The 14684-nt window shown below is 31.1% G+C and overlaps 1 protein-coding gene across 1 annotated transcript; it reads right to left on the reverse strand.

Annotated features, from left to right (window-relative positions):
• Positions 1 to 7007: 7007 nt before the first annotated feature.
• On the reverse strand, positions 7008 to 13791 carry LOC120080016 (glycosyltransferase BC10-like). The gene is made up of 11 exons (XM_039034538.1): positions 13409 to 13791; positions 10480 to 11001; positions 9705 to 9803; positions 9446 to 9546; positions 9290 to 9361; positions 9108 to 9198; positions 8258 to 8338; positions 7991 to 8050; positions 7786 to 7908; positions 7653 to 7691; positions 7008 to 7548 (listed from the first exon to the last, which is right to left on the reverse strand). Exons 2-11 carry the CDS (start codon positions 10858 to 10860, stop codon positions 7414 to 7416), a joined length of 1182 nt encoding a protein of 393 aa, XP_038890466.1. The 5' UTR covers positions 10861 to 11001; positions 13409 to 13791; the 3' UTR covers positions 7008 to 7413.
• Positions 13792 to 14684: the final 893 nt, after the last annotated feature.

Raw genomic sequence — 14684 nt, forward strand, 5'->3', positions numbered from 1 at the left:
TTTTCTGTGTCTCTCTCTTGTGAAAAACATACCAGGAAAAATAAGAACAACTCTCTTTTTCTTCCCACTACAACCTTTTTAGAGAGAAAAGAGGGGAAAGGAATTACACATAACCTATAGTATCTATATTGTATCAAATATAATATAACTTATAGTTTCTATTCCCTCAACAATGGCATTTAATATAACTCTCATCTATATTAAATTTAATTATATGAATCAAATTCATATAATTAATATTTTAATCATATTCAAATATTTATTTCCTCCAAAAAAAATTTATAATGTATCATATACATTATAGTAATTATATCATATATATAATTAGATTAAATTAATTATATATATAATTAATTTCCATCAATTAATTTGAACAATTTAAATTAATCCAAAAAGTGATTTTCATTAATTCCCGTTAAGCTACAGAGGGGACCTCATGGATCTGTAGCTTGAAGCTCCAACGGTACGTGAATAATTAATTCAACTTCTTTAACTAAATTATTCACCATCCGTTAACTGTCGAGCATTCCACTAAAAACCGACAACTGCACTCTTCACACTACACATATATTTTTGTGTCCAGTGGATATAATCAATCAACAGTACGATGATCCTTCACAAATTGCTCGTAAGTACAACTGGACCAAAATTATCGTTTTGCCCCTGTAGTTACATCTAACTCTTTAAGTACCACTGATCTCTCTAATGAACAATAAATCATAATCCAACTATGATTAAACCCCTCTCAAACCAGGAGAGGGTGTGGTGCCACACTGTTCAAGCCCTAGAATCAGTCCTTAAGGGAGCAATTTATCTACTTGCCTCGACATTGGGGAATGAGTGAATTCCTTCTTGTGTAGTTGTGTTCCTAGTTCCCCAATCAGACGAATACCCAAAATGGTAGGCTTGTTGAGTCGACGATCTGGCCACTCTCACCCATACAAATCAAAGGACTGCCTTCATAGGCAGGAATTCACAACGCAATCAATACGGGGTATATAAAATACACCTATATATATTTAAAATCTAATATATATGTATAAGTAAAATGTTTTATTGTTTTTTTTTTACTTTTTATATATATAAATAAACAATAAAAAAATCTAGGATAGAGGCAGGGGTGGGTTTGGGGATAGGGCGGGGATTCTCTCCCGTCCTCAACCAGTGACTCAATTTAAATCCTCGATTTGACCCCTGTATCCAATCAAACTAGGAATTCTCTACCAGGTCAGTGACCCCACTCCACGAGGAATTTTGTCATCTCTGGGACCATTTGGATCACAGATATTATTTCACGGGTACCAATATTAAATGTTTGGAATTTAAAATTTTCAATTTTAAATGCCTGAGATAATTAATGTATGTGTTTGTATGCAGAATAATTAATGTCTGGAAGTTAAATAAATGTATTTGATTTACTAATTTTTGTTTATAAAAACCAAAACTAAATAATTATTTAATAAAATGTAAGAGCATAAGTAATGTAGTCATAACTAAAATAATTATTTAATCAATTGATAATAACAAAATAATAATAAATATAAACTAATTAGTATATTAATAATAAATAATAAAGTCTTATATTAAATAGTTAAGATAACGTAAAATATTAATGGTAAATGTATTAATTAAAATTTATTAAGTCTAAATAATATATTTATATTTAATAATTAATTAAAATTAATAGTAATGATTAATTGATATTAATTTATTAATTAATCGGACTCTTTCATCTTTTAGGTATAAACATTCCATACATATGAAGGGTACTGAAAGACCCGTGTTAGATGGGTTTTAATGTTTATAGATAATAATATCCTAGGTTTTAAAAAGTGAAATCTTGTAAAGTAAATAAGGATATTTAATGTATATTGGAAATCTTATGCCAATATATGTGAAACAAATCGGCCCTAAGTATGATATTTTAATTTCTCTGAGAGAAAGATTGTAAGGAGTGTAAACTAAGTCTAACTTGAAAGATTCATAGTATATAAGTACGTGCAATTTTTTCATATGTATGAGATTTGTTAGAGCAAAACTAAAAGCAAAATCTTAGTATAACAACCTAAATTTTCAAGATCTCTAACATGGGTCATTACTTCATAATTACACGTTTACATTCAAAACTTTTGAACTTTGAAGTAAAATTCTTTAAAATAAGAATGACACTTCAAATAATTTTATCAAATCAATAATTAAACAAATTAATAAAACTTTTGTTCAGGGTCCCCTAAAAACATTTACGAAAATAACAAACAAAACATTAAAAATTTATGTCTAACATCCAGTTTCCGATAAAACTTTTAAATAACTTGAAAACATAAACTAAGCATAATCGATTTTCTTGTCCCATTCATGGCACGGTCACGAATTCCTCCTGTCACACGTTGGTCTGTCATATCCTTACCTAAACATAAAATAAGAAATGAAGAGTACAAAAATACTCAGTAAGTGACCTATTGTTGGACCCTCTAGGTAACATGTTAACCTTCATATCCAGACGATAGTGTATATCCTATAACATATCAGTCGTGGTGAACCCGAAGAGATCACAAATCAGTCATAAACATGATCCCAAAGAAAACACATATCAATCATAGGCGTGTATCCCAAAGGTACACATATCAATCATAGATGTGTCTCGACGGAGCACACGTCAGTCATAGGTGTATACCCAAAGATACACAAAACAATCATAAATATGAACCCGAGGGTGCACATAACAATCATAGGTGTGAATCCGAAGGAACACACAATTAGTCATAAGATGTACACTGCCCAAATAAGAAGGTTAACAGTTACCCTATATACTTAGCATGCATCAATCCACGTATATGTACTTCGTCATAATCACAATCGCTTAACTCATAAAAAATTACCAAAATGCCCTCAGTCATCATATCATAAAAATTCAGTCAAAATAGTTCATAACATTAAATTAAATATTCTTATCATCATCATCATAAGGTTGGGACGATTGATTCGAAGGCGAACCATTAGTAAGACTCTTACCTCATATTGAAATTCCAAAGTTAATCCAAGAAATCAATCTCCAATAAAACCTTGATTTAACTTTCCTAACATAGAAATACAACTTTTAATTTCATCCCAAACACATAAACTTTATATCAACCAATTTGAATTCATTCTAAAATTCTTCGATAACTTACCAAACGCTTTGTTTGCTCCAAATTATTGCAAACTTCACTCAAAGATTCAAATCTACACATAAACCATAATTTAGAATTTAAAATCCAATTTTCAACATATATAACTAATCCAAAAGGTTTTAATCTTAATACTCATCAAATATGCGCCATAATGCTCCAGAACTTATTGAACAGTACATTAACAACTTTCAAAAACTTGAATCGATGCTCTGAATATTATGGGCAAATCAAATTTGGCCCAAAATTCAGTGTATACTAAAGAATCAACCAAGAAATCTAAAAAAATCTCATCTACAATTCACCAAATAAAAATCCGACGAGCGGCAGTGACGACGGACACACAACAGCGAACGGCTAAAAAAAATTAAATGTAAGAAGGATTTTTCCTCACTAATTGACCTTCCTTTGCAATGAAGTGGATAGTTGTTTTTATAAAGGAAAAATAATCATAATCCTAAATTATTTGGGATTTCATAACTTAGAGTAGTAAACTAATTGAAGTAGTAGATAGATTAAATTTCATGACATTTTCTCTAATTAGATAATTCGTATTTAAATTAATTAGAAAATCCATAATCAAATTAACTTGTGAATCTATATTTTAATTGAATTAGAAATTTCACAATATAACTAAATTAGAAATTCCATAATCTAACTAATTTAAATTAAATTCAAATTTTTCTTGTCAACTCAATTTAAATTAATTATCTTCTCTATTTGGATCCAAACTTCAAAATTAAAGAGGTTAAAATTTAAAATCACAATTTCCTTTTTTCCTTCTTAAATTTCAAATTCCTTTTAATTTTCAAAATCCTAATCCCATTAAGTGGCTTTTCCTGAGTGAGCTCCACAGGATCTTGCATGAGCGTGGGCTCAGGCTCGAAGATCCGAGATGATCCGTTGGTGGTCTGCTATTGCCTGCCGCCCCTTAGGTCGCTAAACTACGACGAGAGTTTCGCCTTTCGGCCGCACCTACGCTATTAGGCACCTTTGGTCTAGGCTAAGTTTTTTTCCTTTTCTTTATTTTCAAGTTTTTATACAAAATTTCCCTCCAATATATTTTATATCTTCCACCACTTAATAAAATTGAATTATCATCCAATTTTGACCATAAATGTAACTCCGCAAAATAATTAAATTGGAATTAATTTAGTAAGTTAATTAATTTTCAAGTTCCACATTCGTTTATCCAATTTTCCTCAAATAAATTTCAAAATTCTCAAATAATAAAATATGCATAATTAAATGTCCCCTCCTTTTCAAACTTCAACTCCAAATTAAATTAGGTCCCTGGATAAATTAATCCAACATTTCTCTAAATTGATTTAAAATTCCAGATCTTTACAAATATGATTTAAATTAAAGAGTTTACCTCCTAAATTTAATTTGGCCTCAATTTAACAAAACAACGCCCAAACAATTCAAGATAAAATTTTAATATATATATGAAAATTCAAGATGTTACACGTACTTTGACTTCTACCTCTCAATCAAATATTAAAGATCACATTCAACTCTACTTAGTAATTAAAGTATCTTTTACTAAAACATTAAAAAAAAAAAAAAACATTTTTGTACTCTAACCATACTTTTTGAGTTTGAAAACTTTTGATTTGATAAACATTTCTTTTGTTTCAAATTTCCCTTAGAATCTCTTTGATCCATTGACCTTAGGGTTTTAATATATTTAAGTGGAACTTGGGGACAATGACCTAAAATTGCTCCATGTTGCTCTAGGATCCCCAAACAATAATGGATCTAAACTGAAATTAACTGAATTAATAGCATTGAAGTTTTTTTTTTTTAATATAGAATCGCACTTATGGAGTTGAATTATGTTAAAGTATTGATGTGATTAAAATTATCTTAACCCACCCATTTTTTTCGATGGGAATTGAAACTTGAAATTCCATTTAATGAATGAATAATGATACAAAAATTAAAAATGGATCTATAAAGAAGATAGGGGCACGTGTCCTCTCACATGGTATCATATTATATACATATATTGTTTTTTATTAAATATAAAAAATATTTCTTTATATATTAAACATATATCAATGCATGCTCCTTAAAATGGTACTTTTCTCAGTGGTGATGGAGAAATTTAGTATGTTGGCAACCAAAGAAGTGGTGATGGAGAAATTTAGTATGTTGGCAACCAAAGTATTTTCTTTTTTATTTTAACCAATTTTTGTTGCTTAAAGTTTCATATATATATTTCACATATATGTTCATGTTTATATGCAAATATTTTATAAATTTTTAACTCATGTGGTTACTATTCGATTATTTATTTAATTTTTGAAAATTAAAACATATAAACACCAATTTCACATATATATATATATATATATATATTTCTTTGTTATTTACTTTACCATTATTTTTAAATTACATCAAAGTCAATCCAAGTATAATTTTTAGTATTTAAAATTATTATTAATAAATATCTAAACTTTTAATTTTAACTTTAATAAGTCCCTTAAAATGTCTAATAGATATATAAACTTTAAATTTAGTGTATAAAAATCTCGTAAAATATTTGAAATGCTTAAAAGTTAATCGTTAGATAAAAAAAAATTGTTTCTAATTGAACCTCATAATTCAATTTTGTAGCCGATATTTACATTATTTTCTTTAAAAAAAATGTATGGTATTGCATATTATACGCACTTATCAAGATGTTAGTCGTCTAGTATATATTTTTTAAAGTTCAAGAACTATATATGACGTAAATTGAGACGTTAATGAGCTAAAATTTTAATCTTATATAAAGTTGTGCCCTAACATTTAATTCTAGATCTAACATTGTCTGATATTAGTTAATTATGATTGTTTTGACGATATTATATAAGTTGAATATTATGTCAATACATAAAAAATTACATTTAGCTGAACTTGCACCCTGGCATAATATCCTGGCTCCACCATTGACCAAGTGTAGATGTCTATATTAATCAGTTGATGATATATTGTAGATCTTTTATGTTAACTATTCGTTGTAAACTTTTCGTATGTTCACTCGATATACAAAACTACATTACTAAACAAAGATTTCATAAAACAAATAATGAATATTGCATTCTAGATCTAGAGCTACCAACATAGTTATTTATTAGCATCCATGAGGTCATGGCAAATCAAAATAATCAACTAATTATTTTACTAATAATAAAACATAAATTACAAAGTTTTAAGGATAAATCTCAAAAATAATAACATAGGAAAGTTTTTGAACAATGCTAAATATAGACCCTTCTCTTTACACTCCATGGTAACTGACTATATTGTTTTCTTCAAAGGATCTATAAGTTTTCATATACATGAGTTCAATCATTAGAAAAAAACACAAATCCATCATAAAATAATTAAATAAATATTTTCAAATCTTTTCCCTTAAGTTCAACGAGAGTAAAAGATTGAACCATCAACTTTAAAATGGTAATTAATATCTTAACCACCAAACTCGGTTTAAATTGACATCTATGTGAATTCATACTCACCTTCAAGTTTAATTTGAGAGATTTTGAGTGTTATCTTACTCAATGTAATGTTACAGTCCAACCTGCTGTGAAACTAAACTAAATCAAAATTGAAAATCCATCCGAAGTCCTAACTCATTACAAATTTACAATGACCAATTATGCTTCACAAAGTTCTAAATATTGAGCCCCTCCTTGAATTATATTCCATGTATTCATTTGCAGGCTATAAATCTCTGCTCTACACTTTTCGATATATGATTTCGAACCTAAACTAACAGATATACATATATAACATCTCGAAAACTCGACAAAGTATAACTTCAAACATATATACATTTACTAAAATTTCTTTTTTTGGGAAGGGGAGGGGTTAATTTGATATGGCATTGCATAGGCAAATGAGGCAAGAATGTTTGCTTTAATTAACCATGAGATTCAAGTAGCTACTACTTCTATAATGCCTATATGCTACTTCACTGTCATCTTTTACAAAGTGATGACCCACAAAATGCCCCAAAATGGATTAAATAAAAGGAAAAAAATCACATCAATTCACTATCCTTAAGGAAGCAAACTCCACTCAGTTGGCTTCCCTCTCCTTCCCTCCCTCCTATCTTCAATGTCAACAAACAATGGTTGCTCTGTTTTAGCATTCAAGACGTGGCATTTCTCGACTTTTAAGCTTTTGTGGTAAGAGCGGATGGGTGTGTTCGAAGCAACAACTGATATGATCAAAGAATATCAGGTCAAAAATTTTAGGCTGAAATGGATGAGTAGTTGGAGAAGAGATTCAGAAGGTTATTTAGAGCCTCAGGATAGAACTTCCTTGCAAATAAGTAACATGGCCTCTGTACACCATTCCACAAACATGGCCATCTTTGAACTTCCTTCTGCACAAGCTCAAAAATACAAAATGCTTCAATATTCGTCATCGTAGACTGCATAATACTTATGAAAACATATATGGAATCAAGAGTTTATGGAATGAGCATACCCTCTCGTCACTCGTAACGTGCACGCTAACATCGATTGACTGCAAACAGAAATATCCAACATAATTATAGCTAAAATTTCTTTGTAAGGTGTCATCAATGTGTACATGAATTAGAGGCCGTTGGGAATCATACTGTGATATTTTGCAAAAGTTCGTAGGTAACATCTTGAGCGCCGTACGATTTTGGATGCCACTTTCTTTCAGACCAATCAACGTGAGTAATTGACCAGTTTGCAATCCCTCCAGGGTCTGTCATCTAGACAACGAGAAAACGACACTCAACACAAAATGCAACGATATTCACAAGACTGAGATATGATATTTAGGTAAATTCTTACATGGAAAAAGGTGGGCAAATAATGCTCATCTGCAATGCAATTGTGCCCCTCCAGACCTGGCTGAAATAACCAAGACATTCTCATTAGTCATTACTATGTAGTCATCTCACTATGTAGTCATCTTACTATGTAGTCATCTCACTATGTAGGTTCTATAAATCAAAGATTTCCCAGCATAAGAATACAGATTCTATGCATACTTATTTCAAGTGATCCATAGCTCCGGACAATGATAGTGTAATCACTGAACTGAAAAATACAATTTACCTTGCAATAATCTCGAAATTTTGAATAGTAAAGATTGTCCGCCACAACAATCAAAGCGTGTTGTCGCTTCATCGAGAACCACTGTATAAAAAATTTCAAAAATTGAGAATGTGAAGCCACATGAAGAAAATCAAATTTTTTTTTATGGATACACACTATGCCTCAGAAAAAAATGTCAGTTAAGAAATACTTTTGGTCCCTAAATTCTCATGAAAGTAACATATTTAGTCCCTAACTTTAATTGATAACGATTTAGTCCCTATATTTTCACATTTGTAATAATTTAGTCTTTGAACTTTAATAGATATCGATTTAGTCCCTGTACTTTACAATTCGTAAGAATTTAGTACCTATCATGAAAAATATTAGTATGATTTAATGAAATTACTTACACGTGTAGATTAATAATCAAGGTTATTTATAGAATATAAAGACTAAGTCATCAGTAATAAAAATTGACACTTAAGTTTGATGAAAATTTTCATGATAGCGACTAAATCAATCCAATTTGTTAAGTATAGGGATTAAATTATTACTTTCGTAAAAGTTCAGAAACTAAATTGTTACAAATTTGAAAGTACAGGGACTAAATTACCACTAACTAAAGTTCAGAGACTAAATTATTACTTTCATAAAAGTTTTAGGGACCAAAAGTGTTTTTTAACAAAATATGTCCAGAGATTGACCATAAACGAATGAAATGAAACCAAACAGACCATAAGGTTGATAAAACTTATGAAGCAGCACAAGAAGAAATGATTACTTTAAAGTTTAACTTTAAACATCAAATAGCTAACAGTAATCTGGAAAGTGATGATGTTATTGTGGACAATTACCATACTCTTCATACCTGAGCACCTTTTCTGAAGTCTTTCATCTCAATTTCAGGTAACATATGCTCTGAATATCTCCCATTTCCATGTGGACCAGGATCGTTAAAACTGAATGCAAGAAACGATGACATATAATATAAGTCACCCATACCTCTAAGTCAATGTTGTGTAAAAGATATCTCGACCGGGTAATACTCACCAATCCACATAGCTGATATTCGTATTGATCAAATACTGGTAGATATAATCAAAATTATGCAACGGTACACAACTGCAATTCCAGATAGAATAAATCAGTATTGTAACTCGCAGAAGTAATCGTGGAGAAATTGAACTGATTCCATATTAAGGTCACCTATCAGAAAGTAAAACAAAGTGCTGATTATCAGGATCATGGAGAGCATTTGCTAACAATCGTCTCTCTGCGTCAACCATGGAAATTTTACCCCAAATGACCTGAACATTCAACAAACCAGTGCAAGGTAAGATCAGTAATTGATAGTAGCATTAGCAGTTACAGACACTACTTTGACAAACAAAACGAAGAGGAATAATTTGCAAATAAGGATACAATTGAAGAAATTTTGTTTTCATTCTGAAAGTTAAATATAGACCTCATTGCTATGAGTTTCACGACCAGCGAAGTAACGGCTAACATGCATTGGCTTTTCCTTAGATGCATGGACATAAACAGAGAATTTCCCTTCATGGCCCTGACAAGAGAGGAATATTTTCAGCTGAAAACATAATAATATAGGCTTCACTAGCATCATTAGACATTATAGATTGACACATGAGATTCAGATATTACTTCAGCAGATTGCTCTTCCATGATTACCTTTAACTCTCGCTCTTATCATTACCAGTTATTTCCTTATCATAGAGGCTATAGCAACCACGAATGAAAATCATACCCTAAATCCTCACAAGCTTTGAGAACAAGAGATCTCAAAATATACCATCCTATTAAACTAGAGGCATTACAGTTTCAAACAACTGAACCCAACTTGTTATCAAACAGCAAACAAAAGACATGAGATATTCCCACATTATCTAGGCTGTCTGTAACCTTGATCACCTTGAATATGTTTTATGCTAACGTATGCCAGGTTCAGGTATTATTATTAGAAAAACTGGTAAGATGAGAGAATTGAAACTAATGCAGAACATATTTTTTCATCAGGCAGATTGCAGAGTCCAAACAAATACATGAAGGATAAATATCATAAAATATTACAAGCCACAGTAGTCAATGATCGCTGCAGTATCAATGCACCACAGATGCAAGCAAATAAAATGAGTAAACTTTCGATGAAAACTAAACACATCTTCAAAATCTAAGAAAAAGATGATGTAACAAAATAACAGTATGCAAATACAGAAACTTACGTGAAAAAACTTATCCCATAGCTTCTCAAAAGGCAGGGAACCAGGAGTCAAGAATAAAAATGCAATTTTAGGAGTATTTGATGTAACAAATGGTGTGTTCAAAATTTCTCTAATAACAATGCGTGATGCAATCTCAGCATCACTATATTCCCTTGCAGGTGCAGGTGGGAGCCAATCCGTAATAACCTTGCAGCCCTTAGAAGAAAATATGTAACAAGCACCTGTGCCACTGGGTGGATAGATATAGGCACATATTAGAAACACGCTGACCATTGAAACCAAGATAATGATCCATAACGGCCTCTTGGTTGTACGAGGTCGAGGACCAGGCAGAATTTTCATATCGCCCATGTCTAATTGCCACTTTTGACCTGTCTTCATCTAGAACAAATGCATCACTACATATATAAATGGTGTCAATTGTGTCCACCACAAGGCAATGACCAATACTATCTAGTCTAGTAATGATCTGGTCCCAGAATACCACCAATCAAATTCTCAATTACAGCGATGATAAAGAATCTGCAAATTGAATACACAAATTGATCCATTAGGAGTTTAAGAAACCATTAAATGGTCAAAACTTGAATCACATGAGCTTTAATTAGATGATATCTTCATGCTGAAAAAAAATGCATGGACACTACTATGCACTAGCTCTTATCTTTCAGTTTGGCAGGTGTCTCATGTTCCCTACTTTGGTTCTATCATTTCTTGATGAGAACCAAGCCTCCATTCAGATGAATGAAAGAATACAAACAAATAATACAAAAAGAAAACCAAAACAGAAGGAGCCTATTAAAAGAACTACAAAATGAAGGGGCTAGTTATTGAGAATAAGAGATATTTTAGACACAGGCTCCCAAAAAATAGACCCCTCCAGGCGTGTCTTTTATTTCATTGGCATTAGTACAATGCTCTGTTTCTTACCAAAACCAAAACAAAAAAGTGAGTATCAAAAAAATTATTTGAAGAATCCTTTTGAACACACAGACACACAAGAAACAATTACATCATGAAGCAATGAAACATTCAAAACCATCTTACTGAAATATGTAAAAACCATCTCTGAAGGAAATGTCAAAAATGGGAAGGAAAAAAAAACACTCCAGTTGGAGGCTATAGACGAGAAATAATAATAATAATAATTAAAAAAAAAAAAAAAAAAAAAAAAAAAAAAAAAAAACTCTTTGCGGCAAGAATCTCAAAAGAGAGGCTACAGAAACAAATCCCAGATATAGAAAAGACTGTTACAAACATTTGGGAAATTATGTGTGTTTTGTTCTAACCAAAAACTCCCAGGAAGAGCTGTAATAGCATTAAACTATATGACCCTTGACTTCCTGATGAGGACACAAAAAAGGTAGGTGATAGGTTACAGGGACTTCTTTCACCAAGCTTGGGAAGACAAACTGTACTCCAAGAATTTGGAAAAGTTTCCACCAAACATTACCCGAAAGGATCTGAGAATTTCTGCTGAATAGAAAATTTCTGATTCCTACTTCATATTTTGTCATTAGTACAAATTCCTCAACAAGAAACCAACCAAAAGGAAGACTTATACACTTCTAGGATCATTTAAACTGCCAAAGGGCTCAAACAATGTCCTTTAAGGAAAGAAGAATAGCAGAAGGTTGGAAGATTATTAAATAAAGAATTGCAAGCATTGATTCGTTCAAATATGTATTTGTGTGATCTGATTTAAAATAGAAACTAAAACCATGCTCAACTGGCTTGTTTTAAGACATCTTTTCCATCCTTGATCCAAAATGTCCTTCAAATTTAGAAATCGAGTGAACTTAGAACTCTGAGCCATGTTCTAACTACAACTACATATCCATTTATAACTGACCACTGGACATGAATTCAGGGAACCAATAAATTGTCAAATTCATTTAACTTATTATATTTGAAATTAGACTTAGACAAAACAAAAATAGTTTATGAAGACTATGGACATATCTAGGAGTAATTTTGAACTGGTTAAAATCCCTTTTGTCTTCTTTAAAATCACTTAAAAACATGTCTTCAATTATTCAAAAGTGATTTTAATGTTTCAAAATCACTCCCACATCTTGGTTGCTTGTCAAATAACCAAAATTTCTACTAAACTTTTACTCTTGATTGACTTTGACAATCCCCCCAAAGAAAAGAGAAAAAAAAAAAAGAAAAAAGATGATAACGAAAACCCATTGTCTTTTCCTAACTCAAAGAAAAAAATAAACAAATACCTAGCTTTCAAGTCAAGTTTCAAGAAATGAAATCACTAACCTAGAAAATCAATGCATCATTAACAAACATTTAACATCAATACCTTATAACCCTCTATTCATAACTGTGCTTTAAAGCTGATATTCAATTCTCCCACAAGGGATAATATGAGACACTTTTATCCTAAAAGCTGGCTGTAGACATTAAAATGTGACCAACACTTCTTTTCCTTTATAAAGTAACACTCAGATAGCTAGCCAATAATTTCCATCTCTTTCATGCTGATACAAAACCTTCAAACTTAAAAGATTCGTTGATTTGTGTTTCAATCAACATTAGCTTACAATATCCTCAACCATCACACAAATAACTCAAACTACTCCACAAAGTCAAACCCATTCAATTCAACAACCACCTCTCTAGGTTAAAACAAGTAAGCCTAATCTAAACAACCAATCAATAAGCCTTAAAACTCCCTCGCTTCGCTGGTCAAACTCCCAAAAAACTCCATCGATACCCCAATTCTTCTAATGCTCTGTTACGTCGGTGGGTAAACATTAAATCCACAATACAATGCAATAAACCCCAAAACCTTAATCCCTTAAGTTCATCCATCATTAACTAGAAGCAAAACAGAGAGACCCCGAAAATGGAATTGAAGAATTGAAACATGGGGACCGATTCGATTCAAAAGGGAACAAGAAAAAACACAAATTACCTGAGTTATTGAGCTGAGTGATCGGAATCCGACCGTCGAATCGAAGATCTGAAGACCCCCAAGCTCTAAAGTATTGATAAATACCGAGATCTAAGTTGAAGAAGACGACCATTCCATAAAGAACCCACAAAAGCCAAGTCAGATTAAAGAAAATAAAAGGTGAAATTCGGAAAATCGAACCGACCCTTTTGCCTTCCTTGGTAAACAAATCGAAAGAAACTGATTTCTCGAGCTCCTTCTTCGGTTTGAATTTCTTCGCTCTCTCTCTCTAAAAGTCTGTGTATATAAAAATGGTGCTGAGAGAGAGAGAAAGAGAGAGAGTAGTGGACGCAGTCCTCGTTTTTGGAGGGCCAATGACTCTTCCAATCACAAATATTTCGGGGCCGGCGTTTCTCGTTAAATTTGATTATAATAAAAATTTGGGTTTTCGTTGGGCCATTTTTCTTATTTCTGATTGGACAGAGGTGGTCGGAGCGTGTAATGTAACGCGCTTTAACGGCGCGTGGTTTTTTATTTCTTATAGTATATTGGTCGCTGGGTTTTACGTTGACTTTTATTGAACGTTTGAACGGAACTGCGTCGGAATTTGCCTTTGTATTTCCACAAGTTGCCTCGTCGTCGGCCGCCAAATTAGAATTTTTTTTTCTTTTTAATTAATAATATATATTATATAAACTTTAAAAAAAAGACTTTACAAGTTATAACATACGTGTAACATAGTTCAATTCATTAAGATTTTAATTTGACTTAATTAAATAATTAGATGTTCAAATTTTGATGGTAAAATATTGAATTCTAGAAAGAAAACTTACAATATAGTTTTGGTTTTAATATCTTACAATTTTCAATTCTATTTTGAATTTATTAAAGTTATTTTGTAAATTTATTTACTAAATTTTATTTTAAAATCTTTTATGTTATTATGTTGACAAATTAGTTTTCCTGTGTAATTAGCCTTAACTGCATATCAATATGTTCAAATATATATAGTAATAGAAAAATAAATTTCTTTCAATGGCAAAAAAAAAAATCTTAAAAATAGTTGAACTTTATAATTTAAATAGATAACGACCCCAAATTCTGGGTCCATTGGAGAAATAAGGCTATTTCTAAAAAAAAATTGGGAAAAACGGGTTGTTTAAAATTTATTTAGATAAATAGGGTTTTTTTTGTCCTTTAGTGCATTTCATCATTTTAGTTATTATTTATTATTTTTTCAATTTTCTGCCGTTAAGTTCTCTTACAATTTCTTTCTTTCCTTTTCTCTTTTTTTATT

The sequence above is a fragment of the Benincasa hispida genome, chromosome 6 (genome assembly GCF_009727055.1).
Source record: "Benincasa hispida cultivar B227 chromosome 6, ASM972705v1, whole genome shotgun sequence".
NCBI lineage: Eukaryota > Viridiplantae > Streptophyta > Magnoliopsida > Cucurbitales > Cucurbitaceae > Benincasa > Benincasa hispida.

Bases quoted from the DNA above. Each gene is read 5' to 3' on its own strand.
- LOC120080016 (XM_039034538.1), bottom strand. From the start codon at position 10,860: ATGAAGACAGGTCAAAAGTGGCAATTAGACATGGGCGATATGAAAATT. The intron at 9,199-9,289 runs GTGAGTATTACC...TCTTGCATTCAG, and splicing joins AATATCAGCTATGTGGATTG to TTTTAACGATCCTGGTCCAC. The intron at 7,549-7,652 runs GTATGCTCATTC...GAGCTTGTGCAG, and splicing joins ACGTTACGAGTGACGAGAGG to AAGGAAGTTCAAAGATGGCC.